Here is a 17,737-nt window from a genome sequence, read left to right on the forward strand (position 1 = left end):
CAGAACTGAGCCTCCTCAGAGGCTCAGATGGAGCAGTGGAGAGCATAACCAGCTGCACATGGAGGATATGGCAGTCCATCAGAGCCTGCAGAGGATACCTGGCATCACAACAGAGGACAGAAGAAGTCAATCAACTACCCCAGCTATATGTTGGCAGTGAAGAACTGGGCAAATGGAGACTCTAATGTGGACTATGTCAGTCAATGGATTCTGCAGCAACTTCATTGTGTTTAGAATGGCGAAATTGGCAGCAATTCATAACTGTTGAACTATCAAAACCACTTGAGCAAGACCCTCAGAGCATGCCCCACATCAGGGACCTGGGATGGGTGGGAGACTAGGTGGGGTTTCTCCCTTTATCTTCCCCTTTACCCCAGATATAGGGAAAAAAATGATGAGGAAATAATACTCTTACCCACTCTCTTGTAGCCCTTGAACCTTTATGCCCTAATTAACTATGTAAAGATTATCAAGAATAAAGAAAAAGTAGTAAAAAAAAAAAAAAGAAAAGAAAAAAGAAGAAGTCAACCTGATGGGTCCACTCCACCCAATTCCCAACCGCAGGGAACACCACCTGGATGCTTGGTCTGGCCTCAAGGCACACGCTATGGGAATGGGCTGACCCCATGACTGACTCTAGTAAGGGAACACAACATGCTGGAATGCACACAAAAGACAGGACAGCCAGCCTCTCTGATTCAACAGAGGACCTTGAATGCCTCACCAAAACACGAACAGAAGAGCAGGTTGAACAACTCTACATGCCAAATTCTCCATGGACATATTGAAACACACACAGATAACCAGCAAATATGGAAAGCGGTATCTCACACCTAATGCAATGAAGCTAACACCTACTCAGAAATGAGGCTATTCAAGCAACACCCTCAGGACATTATTCATCCCATCAGGGTCCCTGGGACCAAATCAGAGGACCCTGAATTCAGTGATCTGGCAGCAAACAGCAACATAACATCTCTCTCTTCCTGGTCCCCACAGTCACAGGAAGGGGGTTGGGGTCTTTTCTCCCACCCATCTCACCATCATCCATTCCCATCCCACCCAGAGTCTTACAAAGGTCTGAAATCCCCTGATCTATGTAACAAGCATTTAAAAATAAGTTCAATTTTTTAATGTATGAAAATATCCAACAGGTGTTTCTCTACCTGTGTCCATTTGAGGCCGTTTTGTCTCAAATACAATAAAATTATTTCAGTGACATATTTAGTTTTCAGTAGAATGGGTTACTATGTAAAGGAGGGGAGAAAACAAGGTGCTGCTTTTACCAGAACCTCTTCGTGCCTTCTTGGCTTATCTTCATCATCTCAAAGATGTCTCCCATAACCACTGATGGGCACAAGAGTGGTGCTGAACAGTCCATGCTCTGGTATTGCTCACAGTCCAGTGAGGGAGATAAACACATAATTATAAGACAGAGTACCCATAGAATCTAACAACAGAAATTTTATTTTAAAATAAATATTTTATTTTGTAATAATTTTAGATTTAAGAAAAGTTGCAAAGCTTGTATACAGAACTATCATACACTCTTCACCCAGCTTCACTTTTCTCTTAATGTCATGGTAGTATATTTATTAAAACTAATATCCCATTGTACAGTAGTGAACTTGTAGTGATGAAACCCCAAACTTTATTTGAACCTCACCAACGTTTCCATTAAGTCCTTCTCTGTTCTGCAATCTAATCCAAGTTTCCCTATTCAGAATTAGTTGTCTTACTCCTTTGTACCCTGTGATCTGTTGCAGCTTCTTGGTCTTCCCAGTTTTATTGGAGCATAATTTAAAGTATTATATTAGATATTATTTACATATAGTATTATATGAGGAAATAGGAAATCTAACAAAGATAGGGTATTTTGTAATATTAAAGAATTGAATTTGTAGGTATAACAATAGTTTGACTATTCTTAATTAATTTGATTAAGTTGATAGCCCTTATTTTTATAGGTACACAATGTTTATAGACACAGGAATATGAAGTACAGAGTTTGCTTCAGAATAAGTGAGAATAGAAGATGAAAGAATATCAAAAAGGTGAAAGAATATTGTTATTAATTGGTAATTGCTGAGACTTACCGGTGGTGTTAAATGTGTATATCTATTGGATCACAAAAAAAATACAATAATAAAAAGAAATTATGAGTAAAACAGAGGTGGTCTGGGAAAAACAAAGTAGGAAAATACCTTAATGAGTTCATCTTACAAAAAGGAAAGAAGGCGAAAAGAAGTAAACTGCCGATGTCCTTAACATTGCCTGCCGTCATTACTTTCTCCTGGGTGATCTGAAAATGTTTGACTCAAGCTACCAAAGTGGCCAGGTGGATTACCTTGACGAGGAAGATGAGGAACGTATGATTTTAACGTTGGTTCCTGTTGATTCTGAATCTAAAGAAGAACATCCGGAGGAATCAAATGTTTCTTCAACTGCAGATATCGAACCTGCAGATTTGAAGTCTATGAACACTGTGCAAAACAACCAAGTTCACCTTTCACAAACAAATGAACAAATCAATGCATGCTCAAAACTTCAGTACAAAACACAGGTTCTTCCCCTGCCAGCCATTTTGCCCCCAAGTACTGATGTGTCTCGAAACACTTTGAGAAAATAGTGCCAGGCACTTCATTTGAGGACAGATGGCCAGAAGATAGAAGTGTATCTGAGGCTCCAGAGACATGCGTATCCCAACCAAAAACATGATGTTCCTGGCACACCACGAGAAGCCAGATTGAAACCATGTTCGAAGAAATGTAGAGCAAAGACAATTGGAACACAGCCCGAGGAAAGCTTTGCTATGAACAAGGGAGAGGAGTTAACACAGTTGAAGTGCTGACTTCAGCTCAGGAGGCCATGTTGGCATCTTGGGCCAGAATTGCTGCTAGAGCCAGTCAACCCAAGGCTCCGAATTTCTGTAACATTCCTACTTCAGTTATAGTCTTTTTGCAGGAAGCCTCTGGTTTCAGGTGGTGTGTGGTGCATGGCTGACTTCTCCCTGCAGATGTACCTGGCTGGGTTTGCCTGCAGGTCAGATCTGGGTGCCTGACAATCACAAGAGAATGATAAGCCTCTTACTGTTACCAGCCTGTAATTTCCCAACTCCAGGAACAGAAGACAACATGATATGCCCTGACTGTACTAAGAGGAATAAGAAATTGATGAGAAGATTGATGACAGTGGGGAAGAAGATCAAATGCACTGTAAGAAAACAGAATATGCTTATGCCACTTAAGTAGTGTTCCAGTGTGATTTTTACCTTAGGATACTTGAGAAGAAGGAGATACAAGGAAAGTTCGCTCATTTCCCTTTATTAAAAAAAAGAAAAACCCAAAAAACAAACCAAAAAAAAAAAAACCACTTTTTCAACAATAAGTGATATTTAAGTTAATGAAAGTCCTACCTCAACCTCTACCAGGAGGGAGAAGTGGTGGAGTCCACTGGCATCTTGGTAATTCTGACCATTCTCGATGTTTCCTGATGCTTCTTGTACAGGCTTATTAAAACTTTAGTCATGTTGATAAAAAAAAAAAAAAAGCAAAGAAGGCAAAAATAAAGTACAGAATGAGGGAAGTGCTCTAGACTTACATGTCTTTATACAATAAGCTTTGATATCCAGGGAAGATGTTGGACATATCTGGAAACATTTTGATTGTCTAGGGGAGAAGTACTGCCGATACCTAATTGGTAAAGTCCAGAGACATTGCATTATAGGTAACGCACAACCTAACATCCCACAAACAATAATAATCCAGCCAAAAGTGTCACTAGTGTTGAGATTAAGAAATTTTTGGAGCCAGTGTAGTGGCACAGCTGGTAAAGCTGCCACCTGCAATGCCTTCATCTCGTATGGGTTGCAGTTATGTCTTGCCTACTCTGCTTCCAAATTAGCTCCATGCTAATGGCTTGGGTAAAGCAGCAGTAGATTTTTAGGCCACTGCTGCCCATGTGGTAGATCTGGAAGACACTCAGCCAGGCCCATCCCTGGCTGTTGTGGCCATCTGTGGTGTGAACCAGCAGATGAACTATCTATCACTTGTTCTCAGTCTTGCTCTTGCTTCCGCATTCTTTCTCCCTTCCTCTTTCTCTTTGTAATCCCTTCAAATGAATAAACAAATAAACAAATAATGTTAAAAAGAGAGAGATAGAGAGAGAGAGAGAGAGAGAGAGAGAGAGAATGTTCTACCTGGACTAAATGGAAAGCTTCTAGGAAAACATCAGTTACTAAAACTGATTCAGAGGGCCATCACCATAGCCTAGTGGCTAAAGTCCTCACCTTGCATGCACCAGGATCCCATGTGGGCAATGGTTTGTGTCCCAGCTGATCCCCTTCCCATCCAGTTCCCTGCTTGTGTCCTGGGAAAGCAGTCGAGGACAACCCAAAGCCTTGGGACCCTGCACCTGCATGGGAGACCTAAAAAAGTTCCTGGCTTTGGATCAGCTCAGCTCCAGCTATCGCAGCCACTTGGGGAGTGAACCAGCAGTTAGAACACTTCTGTCCCTGTTTCTGTCTATATATCTGCCTTTCCAATTAAATAAATAAATACTTATTCAACAATAACATGAATATGTGAATAATGGAATAATAAGAAGAAACTAGAACAATGTTTACAAATCAAAAATATATAAGATGAGTAAGCTGTACAAGGTAACTTTTACCAATATTCAGGAAACATAATATTTATTTCATCTAAACATTTAGAAACTGCAAACAGGGCCCGGCGGCGTGGCCCAGCGGCTAAAGTCCTCGCCTTGAACGCCCCGGGATCCCATATGGTCACCGGTTCTAGTCCCGGCAGCTCCACTTCCCATCCAGCTCCCTGCTTGTGGCCTGGGAAAGCAGTCGAGGACGGCCCAAAGCTTTGGGACCCTGCACCCACGTGGGAGACACGGAAGAGGTTCCTGGATCCTGGCATCGGATCGGCGCAGCACCGGCCATTGCGGCTCACTTGGGGAGTGAATCATCGGATGGAAGATCTTCCTCTCTGTCTCTCCTCCTTTCTGTATATCTGACTTTGTAATAAAATAAATAAATCTTTAAAAAAAAAAGAAACTGCAAACAAGATGAGAAACTCATTTAACAACTAAGCATAAACTCCGTATGAAACTGAAGAAAGACATCTTAAGGCTGTAGAGTAGTGTGATTGAAAAGCAAAAATGCTAAATGTGATGCAAGTAAATTGTGAGCCAGCATTGTGGCACAGTGAGAAAATCTACTACCTATGATGCTGGCATCCCATATAAACACCGGTTCAAGTCTTGGCTGCTCCACTTCTGATCCAGTTCCCTGCTAACATGCCTGGGAAAGCAGCAGAAGATGATTTAAGTTCTTAGGCCTTGCCTTGCACACGCCCCAGGATCCCATATGGTCGCCAGTTCTAATACCAGCGGCTCTGCTCCCCATCCAGCTCCATGCTTGTGACCTGGGAAAGCAGTCAAGGACGGCCCAAAGCCTTGGGACCCTGCATCGTGTGGGAGACTCGGAAGAGCTCCTGGCTCCTGGCTACAGACTGGCTCAGCTCCAGACGTTGTGGTCACTTGGGGAGTGAACCATCAGATAGAAGATCTTCTCTCTCTCACCTCCTCTCTGTATATCCGCCTTTCCAATAAAAATAAATTCATCTTTAAAAAAAAGTGTTTCAGAGAGAATCAAGATGGTGCAATAGGGTAAGGACACGTTTAAACGGACGGAAAAATATTTCATCAGGATGAAGCAGAGAGGACACATTCAGGAAATAGGAAAGGACAAAACAACAGCAGAGGGTACCTGGAGACTGACACAGGAAAGCAGCAGACACAATGGTGTGGTGATGCACTGACTGATACTCCAGCGGGCATTCAGCGAACAGTGATCTGAACTCCACCAGCACCTGGAACTCCACCAGCAACCAGGTGGGAAGGGACTTTCACTGGGAGCTTGGGAGGTGAACCCAAAGACCTGTCCGTCCTGCTGGTCCCTTTGATTTGACCAGGAGTAGAGACAGAGCAGCAGATCCCAGACGGGCAGTGCGAGAACAGGGTGGATTTCATAGCCCAGTCAGCCCCCTAGAGCCGAATTGGGCGCCATTTTGCGTAAGGAGGCAAAGGCAAGAGAAAGGACTGAGCATGCGCTGAGCTGGGAGTGAACTCATTTCTGACTCAGTGGACTGCAACAAAGTGGTATTCTACAGGTTCCACCCAAGACAGGTCTGGGATAGCCCTCAGACCTGACGGCCAGCAGATCAAGAACTGTAGTGGTGCTACGTCAAGCACCATTTTGTGCACTGTGGCAATAGCTTTGGGACTGCAGGGGATAACAGTGAACTGCGCATGTGCTGAGCTCGCGAGAACTCGCTGAGGTCCGTGATTGCACTGGTCCCGCAGGAAAATAATACTGTGGATTTGTACTGGCCAGAATAGGCCCGTGTGGCACCCAGACCTAACGTCCAACAGGTTCTGACAAGATCAGTGCCACCAACAACCTAATTATAAAGGACACCTGGTGTCTCTAATCCTGGGACCTGCTCCAACTGAAAGTGGGAGAAAGGTTGCAGAGACAATGGTGCAGCCTCAGCACGGTATCACAGGAGGTGGAGAGTGGTGAGCCAAGAGCTGGGGCTGTGGAGACCATGGTGGAAATCTGACATAAGAACCCAGACCTGGAACTCGCTGGAGGTTGTGGCACAAGTGGCTGCAAGAAAAAAGTTGTGTACCAACCACAATAAGTAAAATCTTATTGTAGGCCTGTGGGTGACACAGCTTAGAAACCTGCCCCAAGGAGAAGATTCTGCTAACCAGAAGTACAATGATCAAGAACAAAAGAAGAGACAAAAGCACAATGAATATTACTGAAAACTACCCTGCAAAGGAGCAAAACCCTATGCCAACCTCAGAGTTAACTGAGGAAGACATCGAGAAAATGGGACACACAGAATCCATAAGACTCATTTTAAAGTTTCTGATCAAAAATGAGAAGCTCATGCAACAGATCAAAGAATTCAGGGAAGCAACAAAGCAAATCAAGGCTGATCTATCAGAAATTAAGAACACAGTAGAGCAAATTAAGAGTACAGTGGAGAGTCTCCAAAATAGAATGAAGCAAGCAGAAGAAAGAATCTCAGAATTGGAAGGTATTTCCTGTCACCAGGGGGAAGCAAACAAAAAGCTGGAAGCAGAGCTGGATCAGGCCAAAAAAAGTATTCAAGAATTGAAAGAGACTATTAAGAGGCCAAATCTAAGAGTTATGGGAGTCCCAGAAGGTGCAGAAAGAGAAGCTGAGTTTGCAAAAATGTATTTAATGAAATAATAAAGGAAAATTTCCCTAATCTAGAGAAATAATTGGGAAACAAGTTCCAGGAGGGGCACAGAACTCCCAACGGGCTTAATCAAAAGTGATCTTCACCAAGACATATGATTATCAAGCTCTCTTCAATTGAACATAAGGAAAAGATCCTTAAATGTGCACGTGAAAAAAATCAATTGACATATAAAGGAAAGCCAATTAAACTCACAGGAGATCTCTCACAGGAAACTCTACAGGCCACAAGAGAATGGAGTGACATATTCCAGATTCTAAAAGAAAAAAATTGTTGACTTAGGATAACATATCCAGCAAAGCTTTCTTTTGTCTTTGAAAATGAAATAAAATTCTTCCACAGTAAAGAAAAGCTAAAAGAATTTGCCTCTTCCAAACCTGCCCTACAAGGGATACTTCAAGATGTTCTCTTCACAGAGAAGAAGAATAGCACCTACCAAAGGCAAATGGGAATAACATCCCAGTAAAATGACAACAGAAGCCTAAACCAATGAACAACCCATTCCTAAAATGACAGGACCAAAGTACCACCCATGTATATTAAACTCTGAATGTAAATGGCTTAAGCTAAATAAAACATCATGGATTAGTAGACTGGATTAAAAAACAAAACCCATCTATTTATTGTCTAGAAGAGACACACTTCACCAACAAAAATCAGTGGAAACTATATCGCATGGGTTTTGTTGTTTTCTGTTGGTTTCATCTCTTCAAAACACTTTCTTCTGATTAAATCATTCAATGACTTGTAGATCATGCAGTGGCATCATTTTCTTCAAGAAGGTTCTTGATTTTCCTTTCTTCAGCTACACACTAGTCATTTAGTAGCATGTTATTTAACTTTTTGGTATTGTTAATTTCTTTTTTCTTCCTGTTGTTGATTTTGCTTTGTGGCTCTTCATTTAAGGGGATGTATAGTAGCTGTGTAATGGAGACTGTCATATCTAGTAACATGTCATTTAACTTCAGGGCATTGTAAATTTCTATTTTTCTTTCTATGGTTGATTTTGAATCATGACTTTTCATTTAAGGGGATGTACAGTAGCTGTGAAATGGAGACTAACATCCAGATGTGAGGATGCAGTGTGAAATGGAGACTAACATCCAGATGTGAGGATGCAGTGTGGTATGCATTTCTGTTTCCAGACAAAGATGGACTTACAATGAAACTGTTTACTATATCTTGACAATAGGATTCTGGACTCTGCCATTGTCCATGCCCGCAATGATGGACATATGACTGAGTATGAAGAACTTTATGTTAGTAATGATATAGAGGAACTGGGTGGGGGAAAGGGACCAGGGGAGGGGATAAGGGAATATGGAGTTGTATCATAAAATGATAGAAATAATAATAAAATGTATATTTAAAAAAGTGCTTCACAGAATAAAAACACAAATTTTAGTGGAAGAAATTTTGTCAGTCAATTCTCCCCAAATATACCAATTCAGTGCAATTGCGATAAAATTCAAATTTTACTCAGAACTTGACTAAATAATTCTAAAATTCCAAGGCAATTGGGGTTGGGGGCAACTGCAGCTCCCTGCAGTGTGGCGGCTGTGGGGGGTGCCCCTGCCGGGTTGGACCCAATGTTGGGGACTCACGCCAAAGACACTGCCAGAAGGCAGTGAACGACGCCTCGGCCTTGGGCGGCCAGTGCACCAAGTAGTGCCAGGCTTTGCCTGCTGGCCACCAGGCGGCGAACTCTGGGGTTTTTAAGATATGTATTTGCTGCCTGGGAACATCGATTACTAAGGCCAGTTTTAGTGTATGTGAGAAGTGAATTTTGGGTGATTCCCAATGACAGGGTCATGAAAGTTTCAGGCATGAATGGGGACTGAGACCTTGTGGTTTGGAGGGAAGTATCCAGAAGATAATTTGTGTTAGACAGATTCACCAGCCCAATTAGGAATCCAGAGATGGGCTGTTAGCATAGAACATCACTGATTGCTGCACACCAGCCCACACCAAAGCTATGGATGGGGGCCTCTTTGGCAGTGTTAGGTATCATTACCCAACTGAAGTGGAGTGGTGGAGTGTTCACATTTGGCAGGATCAAGACACTATCCAGCATGTGAGAGACCTTGATCTGGGGGTGGACTCTGTGAGGTTGTGTGGACCCAACCCTATGGAAATACAAGTCCCCCTGGTTAGCTTACAAGAAAAGGTTGTGATGGACTAAGCTAGGTGTGACCATGCCACCTGCCATCACTCACAGGTAAAGGAAACCACAACAGTCAGGGCAGGTCAAGGCAGCAGCACCTGAATGTGCATCCTAAAACAGGATGTGGGGTGGGCTGGGCTGCCCCTGGAAGGGGGCAGAACGGGCAGGGCTGAACAAACCTTAACTCACAAGAAACAACAGAAATCAGGTTGGAGCACAGGTCTTGCAAGTATGTCCTTGCACCTTCTGATCTGCTTGAGACAGGGACGCTAAGCCACAGCATCTAAGGGGCCAGGACAGGTAAAGGGCTCTGCCAAGCTGAGTCAGAGCAACCACTGGCCTGCCCATGATCTAAGGCTGGGAATAGGCCCAGTTGGGGAGCTAAGGGGACACCCTAGCTGGGTTGAGTTTCCCACCAAGGAGCGCATGGGCTGGAATGGGGGCTGCATTCTGATCAGGATACAATTGTAATCTCCCTTGGCACAAGTGTGGACTGGGACTGGAAGCACCAAGTCGGGCCAGACTTCAACATCATCTTGTGCTCTGGAGGACCAGGGAAGATGTGTGACAGACTAGGCTAGGTCTCAGCCCTTACTAAACCATGTGTGAGCTGTATGGGGGTATGGACAAGCCATGATTGGGTTGAAACATCCAACATTAAGAACCAGATTGGGTTGAAGGCCAGTCAGGAAAAGCCACTGTTCCTGCTAGGACAGGAGGTGAACTGAGTAGGGCTGGCTCATGGACCCCCTGGTATGCGCAAAATCTGGCACTGGGAAAGTTTCTGATGGAGGAGCCTGGGCAACTCCTCTGGCAGGACACAGTCCCTGCAGGTAAGCACAAGAAGCACAATAGGAAACAGCCCAGAATAGGTCATGGAAATTATCCCACTGGCATACACATGGCATGGCTTGGGGGCAGACCAGGCTGAACCAGTTCACATCACCCACTGGCAAATCTGAGCACCAGAACAGAGTGTGGGTCAAGCCAGGTTCGGTTGCGACACATACCAGTACACATTAAGGAATGCCAGGGAGAGATGAGTTGTACCAGATGTGGTTGCAGCGCCCAAACAGCACATGTGATAATCAAGGGGAGGAGGCAAAGCCGACAGGGGAATGTGGGCTCCCCTGTCACTGCCATTGGAAAGTATGAGTTGGGATGGGGGCAGATCAGACTAGGCAGGGCTATAACAACTGTGGGCCTCATGTGAGCTAGATTAGGGAAGGGCTACGGTGGGCTGACTATTCCAACTGGTGGAAGCAAAAATCAGAGTGGGTGAGGGATGGTTGGACTTAGCCGCAGCATTAGCTGGCAGAGGCTGGCACTGGGAGCTAATTCTGTCAAGTCCAATGCCAGAACCACCTGGAGAGTGCATCATCTGGGAGGGGGTGTGGCCTAGAAGGGAAATAGTGGGCACCTCCCTGGGGGCTACCACTCTCACTGGACAGCACGAAAACCAGGACAGGGGCAGGCATGGCTAGACAGAAAGGCACCTGCCAGTAAGTGTGTGGGCTGAATAGTAGGTTGGTTGGGTTGAACCAGGCTTCAATGCCCCTTGACATGTGCGAGAGCTAAGTGGAATGTGGGACAGACTGGACAAGCCTGCGGTACATACTGGCAAGCATGGAAACCAGGGTAGGGGGCAGAACTGGTGGGAGTTATGGGGAGTCGCCCCAACTAGGCTGCAGGTCCAAATGGTTTGCGTGAGGACCGAGTATGAAGTGGGTAGGATTGAGCTGGACTGGTTCACGAGGAAGACAAAGCTGGAAACAGAATGGACCCAGCAATCGCAACGACCAGCATGTGCATAAGCTGATTGGTGAGACGGACAGTGTTGGACTCTGTACTAGCAAACTCACACCAAGAATAAGGTCTGGGATAATCTTGGATGAAGTTTCTTTGGAGATCCCTCCAACTGAACTGCTGATCTTAGAACCCAAGCAAAAAGAGACTGTCAGCAGTGGACTCTGAATAGGGTTCATTGCGATTGGAACTGAGAAATTGGCAGCAATCCAGAATTGATGAACTATCAAAACTGTATGAGCAGGACCCTCAGAGCGCGCCTCCCGTTGGGGATCTGGGATGGGTTGGAGGTTGGGTGGGGCTTTTCCTTTTGTTTCTCCCCTATCCCCAGATACAGGGAAAAATGATAATATTGGTGTGGAAACAATGGTATTACCCACTTTCACCCTGTAGCCCCTGACCCTTTGTACCCTAATCAACTAAGTAAGATGATTAAAAAATAATTTAAAAAATAAAATAAGATAAAATTCCAAGGCAAAGTTATACTGGTGACATTTTTAAGACAACAGAATATTTCGAATCAGTGGGGAAAATCAGTAGATAGCATTAACATAATTGGTTAAGCACTTCAGAAAAACATTAACTTTGTATCTAAATCCATTTACAAAAATTCAGAATAACCAAGGGCTATAGACAACAGTACAACACTAAAAATATGAGAAAATAATAACATATTGATAATCCTGGAAGATTTTAATTGCTTGAGGCTGCTATAAAAAACTACCACAAATGTAGAGGTTTACAACAGAAATTTGTTCGCTCTCAATTTGGACGTCCAACTTCTCCGAAATAAGAATGTCTCCAAGGTGATTCCTACAGAGGCTCTGCAGAAGAATCTGCCGCTTCTCTCACTTCTAGTTTTTGGTGGCTGCTGGCAATTCTTGGCATCCTTGGCTTGTAAATGCATCACTTTCACATCTCTGCTTTCTCCTTTTGTCTTCTCATCTTCTCCTACAGTCACTTGTGTTTAAGTCAGAAGCCGAGTAGGAAAACCCCACTGGAACTCATATGAGCCTGCTCCTTAATTAAATCTGCAAAGAATTTTTCCAAGTAAGATTATTTGTATGGATCCCAGATGTACATAGCTTTTGAGAAAACCAGGTTTCAATCCACTGACAAAAGCTTTCTTGAGACAAAACATGGAATGATTCATCTCTCTCTGACTGCATTAAAATTAAAAGCTACATTAAAAAGTATAAATATTAATAGAAAAGTTATAGAAAAACATATCTTACATTTGTTTTAAAAAAAGTTAAAGCATATTTTAAATCCTATAACACAAAAGCAAAAAGATGAATAATGCAACACAGAAATTACTGTCTATGAACTTATTAATTAGAATAAATAAGATAAACTAAATAAACACAGTATAAACACACATAAGTTTAAAAACACAGAAATGATCATCAATAGCATTAGTACTCAATAAAATGAAATCAAAACATATAACTTTGTACCCATAGCTAAAATTGAATTTTAATCATATCAAGTACTGGTGAGGATAACAAGAAATGGGAATTCAATAACGCTGCTGGTTAGCACAGATAATTTCAGTGGCTTGTTATCTATTTCAAATTTTTTTAAAGATTTATTTATTTCATTGGAAAGTCAGATGTACAGAGAGGAGGAGAGGCAGATAGGAAGATCTTCCATCCGATGATTCACTCCCCAAGTGAGCACAATGGCTGGACCTGAGCCAATCCAAAGCCAGGAACCAGGAACCTCTTTCCGGGTCTCCCATGCGGGTGCAGGGTCCCAAGGCCCCGGGCTGTCCTCGACTGTTTTCCCAGGCCACAAGCAGGGAGCTGGATGGGAAGTGGAGCTGCCAGGATTAGAACCGGTGCCCATATGGGATCCCGGGCGTGCAAGGCGAGGACTTTGACCATTATGCCATCGCGCCGGGCCCATCTATTTCAAAAATTTAAATTACTGTTTCCAAAACACCTGTATGCATTCACAAGATGACATGTACTGAGGTACTATTTTCAGAAGTTTTAATTCATCAATAGAACTGTGCCTATATAACCTGTGATGCGTAAGATAGAACCTCCTAATGCCTACATAATGATGTAGTATGGAGATCTATGCAATAACAGGTCTAGATATGCATGATATCCTTTGGCTTGAATTAAGTAACTTAAAAAAAATGTAGCTACAGTATGTAATTCATAGTAAAGGAAAACACTGCATTGTTTATATATGTATATATGAATTTATTCATAGGATAAATCTGGAAGTGTACTAAGGAGTCCAATAAGAGTGGTTACCTTTGGGCAGGTGGTGGTGGGGAGGAAGGGAACTGTGATGAGAGGTGATAGACACAGGTCATTTTAACTTGTCTGTAATATTTTAAACTTTTTCATAGAGAATGTGTTCCTATGGTGTCAACATTGTGACACAGTAGGTTAAGTCACTGCTTCTGAAACAGACATCCCATATCAGCCAGGTAGAGTTAGGGTTGTCTTAAACCCAACTCCCTCTAAAAGTCACAGAAAATGGCCTGAGTGCTTGAGTCCCTGACACGTGTTTGAGAGATTGAGATTCAAACTCCTGGCTTTGGCTTGACCCAACCCCAGACATTGCAGTCATTTGGACAACAAGCCAGCAAATGGAACATCTCTCTTGCGCGCGCTTCCCCAGTGTCTCTCTGCCTTTCAAATAACTAAATATTTTTTAAAAGAATGTATTCATACATTACTTGTATCATTTTTAAAATAATTTTAAGAGTAAATAGAAAATAGCAGATATTGGTAAGCTATTTGTCAAGAAATGAAATATTAAAATAATCATTACTAATAAATATGAATAGTTAAACAGTAGGATCACTAATAATAATAAAAGAGTAAGATGGAATTAACCTAAATTGGAAAATAATTATGGGTTTTTACAATTTTAGATTTGTAAAATTAATATGATTAAAACTTCTAATAAGAAAGTAGCAAAGTCTTCCAAGATCTTGGGAAATAAATTTTTTTAAAGATTTATTTATTTTTCATTACAAAGTCAGATATACAGAGAGGAGGAGAGACAGAGGGGAAGATTTTCCGTCTGATGATTCACTCCCCAAGTGAGCACAACGGCCGGTGCTGCACCGATCCGAAGCTGGGAACCAGGAACTTCTTTCCACGTCTCCTACACGGGTGCAGGGTCCCAAGGCATTGGGCCGTCCTCAACTGCTTTCCCAGGCCACAAGCAGGGAGCTGGATGGGAAGCGGGGTTGCCAGGATTAGAACCAGTGCCCATATGGGATCCTGGGGCATTCAAGGCGAGGACTTTAGCCACTAGGCCATGGCGCTGGGTCCAGGAAACAAAATTTTGAGAGCTAAATGTATAAGCAATTAACCAGGAAAGTCACCTGCATGAAACACAATGCCTTCCAGAGTGACAAAATTTGACTGCAACTCGGATGATGATTTTGACATGTCTGAAGAATGTGTCGAAGAGTCAAGGAAGCAGAGATAGGGAGAGTCAGGGAAGCCAACGTAGAGAGTACACATTGCTCCATTACCTAAACATGTGTGCCTTAATTTCTCCACACTTGAAAGGTGGTTAATAAGAGAATCTACTTTGTAGGATTATTAATACAAAACATAAGAGCATGTGGGACCTAGTGAGGCCTACATATTGTTAAGCAGAGCAAATGTCGTAGCCAGTGTAAGTCAAATTATGTCCCGTTTTTTTCTATTTCTCATTGTTGACGAGCATCCTGGCTTTCATACCCCTAGCTCTTGCGACACAGTCAGCATGAGTCAGCCCCCTGAGTCTGCCCAGTTCTAGGGCACTGAGCAGATTAAGTTTCTCAGGCTGCTGGACTGGACAGAGGTTGAGAGCACTAAGGCAATGCCTTCCAGCCAGGACTCTCAGTCACCAGGCAGCTATATTTCTCAGTGACATGCCATTCCTGGCATACGGAATCTGGTCATACTTTTAAGAAGTAATTGAGGTGGAGAAAATAGAGAAGTCGGTAGTTTGAACAAGGCAAAGACAGAGAAGGCTTCCGAGGCCAGAGACTGAGGGGGGAATATCAGGGAGTCTGAAGTGGAGCAGAGATGCCTTAATACGCTTTCCCAATGATGAATTTGCAGTCTCTAGAAAGCCCATTTCTAGTTCTGTGTACCTAAACTTTGAAGTGACTACTTTGCTTGTTATTGCAATTGCCCAGCAAGTGACTACGATGGAAACATATTTCTTAGAGAACTTCAAGAGTATCACTGTATCTATCAACAACTAAGCTATCCAGGCCAGAGTTCTTCCCTCAGCACATCAAGTTGAGTAGGGAGAGGGCTGGTATTAGTGGACTAGTGGGAGTTTAGGAGGAGAGACAAATTTGAATTTAAATAGATGTGAAAATGCAAAATCACTGCGGCCCTGGTGAAGTGGCTAAGGAAGGCTTAGAATACAAAAGATCAACTGGCCTAATTAGCTGACTCTCTGAGACAGGCAGCTGATGGTACCAGAACCTTGAGAAACCTGGAGAATTTGAATAAGTCCAGAGCAAGGAGCGCAATCAGTAGATAAGAAGCCCCATAGGTTGTGGATTGACTTCTCCTGGAGCCACTGACCAGCATGATTAGCAAGGTTCTTTTCCACTCAGGCTTTATTTTCAGTTCAGCTTTTGTTGCCTCAGCCTTGTGACCTGCGTGCGCAGGAGGAAGCCATCCAAAGGAGTTTCACGATCTGCTCCAGCTCCAATGCTCCGGTGTCCGCCCCCTGGCGCGGTTCGCTCCCAACTTAGTCCTCCCTCTCAGGCTTGTGCCGATTCCGAGCGCCGCGCCACTGCCTCCACCTTCCTTAGTCTGTTCACTCTCCAGTTTTTAAGGAGTAACGGGCCCTAGTCTAACTTGTTCAGTCTGGGTCAGAGTGAGGCGTTTTATCTGGGCTTCTAGGGAAGATTCAAAATACAGATCTTCAGACGTCTACCGGCAAGGAAGTTTTTCTTTCACTTTTCAAGTTACCGTCGGGTCCTAAAAATAGTCCCACATGAGAAATCACCAACAGTCTCCTCAACATCCCGTACGGCTAGTCAATGTATAAAACAGAAATAGTCAGTGTTTCCAAAATAAACTTCGCCTACGGTGACACATTCTTCTTTGGGAGCCGGCTACGAGGCCCCAGGGTGCAGTGCGCAGCTGCCAGGACCCGCCGCGCCTGCCCCGCCTCTCGCTCGCCGGCCGACCTGATTTCGCGCCGGCCAGCGTCTCCCGCAAGGTGGTGGCGCCGCCACCACCCATGCGCTGCAGTCAGCCGCCGGGCGGGAGACTCTGGACCGCGACTCTATCCACGGGGATAAAGAAGATGCAGGAGCCACGCGCAGACGCGGGACGGGACTGAGGGAGGAGGTGGGGCGAGGGCAGCGGCAGCGCCGCGCAGAAGGCCGTAGACTGAGAGCGGCTGTGGGCGGCGCGGGCGGCCGGTGCACTCCGGAAGCCGCAGGAGCCGGGAGCGGTACGCCGGACCCACCGGCCACAGGCCCGTGAGGTCTCAAGGCTCCGGCGGGCCTGGCACTCGGGCTGCCCACAGCGAGAGTGCAGCTGAGGTGAAGTTTCCTTCCTATGGGCCTAGGGCCCCTCAAACACCCAGGTCATTTCTTTTGAGACCTTTAGCAAGGTGCCACAATGAGGAGCCGGAGTAACTCTGGGGTGCGACTGGATGGCTATGCTCGACTGGTGCAACAGACCATCCTGTGCCACCAGGTAAGTATAGGGTGTCATCTGCAACCACCTGGGATTTGGGGAGTCTCATAACCTGGACAGAGACCCTGAGTGAACCTCTGTGTGTGTGTGTGTGGGGGGGGGGAGTGGCAGGTTTGCCTACCCTTGCTGGAACAGGCCCTGATGGAAAAAAAAAAGGTCAATGTTGAGCCTGGAACACGACCTAGGTGGCATCTTTAGACACAATCCCAGGATCAAGGCTTTGCAGCAGCCCTCATTGCCAGCAGCGACAGTCACAGAGGAACTCCAAGGGCAGAGTTTCAAGATGCACTGAGGCTTCACTCCCCCTATCTCCTCTCCCCGAGCTCCTTTGTATGTTATCTCCTTTAAAGACATAGGGAACCTACAGCTATCTTAAGCTAAACTATTGTGAAGGTCGGAGGCACTCTGTGGTTGTTTGTTTCTTACTCTTTTATTGCAGTTTTTCTCACTCATTGGTAGAACAGTATTTCCAACTAGAAAGTTAACGCTGTCTTTAACTACTGAGGGAACTTCTTGTTCTCTTAAGAACAAGCTTGAATGAACTGTTTTAAAAATAATACACACGTTTCGGAACTCTAGGACTTCAGCCAGCTTTTTCCCTTAGCCAGCATAACACTGGCAAAAGGTACAGGCTTCCTGCTCTTTTTAAATTTTTTTTCTTTTTTCTTTATTTATTTACATTTTTAAAAAATTTTATGGTACAATTCCATAGGGTCTGGGATTTCTCTGCCCCCTTCCCAAATTCCCACTCCATAACTGATTTTTTC

The 17,737-nt window shown here is 44.1% G+C and overlaps 1 protein-coding gene and 1 pseudogene across 5 annotated transcripts in view; both read left to right on the forward strand.

Moving 5' to 3' along the window:
* The first annotated feature begins 2,308 nt into the window (after positions 1-2,308).
* LOC101519547 (developmental pluripotency-associated protein 2-like) lies at positions 2,309-16,608 on the forward strand (annotated as a pseudogene).
* Positions 16,436-17,737, forward strand: part of PHKA1 (phosphorylase kinase regulatory subunit alpha 1) — a 120,382-nt gene continuing 119,080 nt past the window's right edge. For all 5 annotated transcript variants that reach the window (XM_004592796.4, XM_058658340.1, XM_058658341.1 and 2 more), the window contains exon 1: positions 16,436-16,970. In XM_004592796.4, the coding sequence (XP_004592853.3) occupies positions 16,893-16,970 (78 nt within the window). In that variant the 5' untranslated portion in view covers positions 16,436-16,892. The remainder of the gene's footprint in view (positions 16,971-17,737) is intronic.

Source organism: Ochotona princeps, chromosome X (assembly GCF_030435755.1).
Source record: "Ochotona princeps isolate mOchPri1 chromosome X, mOchPri1.hap1, whole genome shotgun sequence".
NCBI lineage: Eukaryota > Metazoa > Chordata > Mammalia > Lagomorpha > Ochotonidae > Ochotona > Ochotona princeps.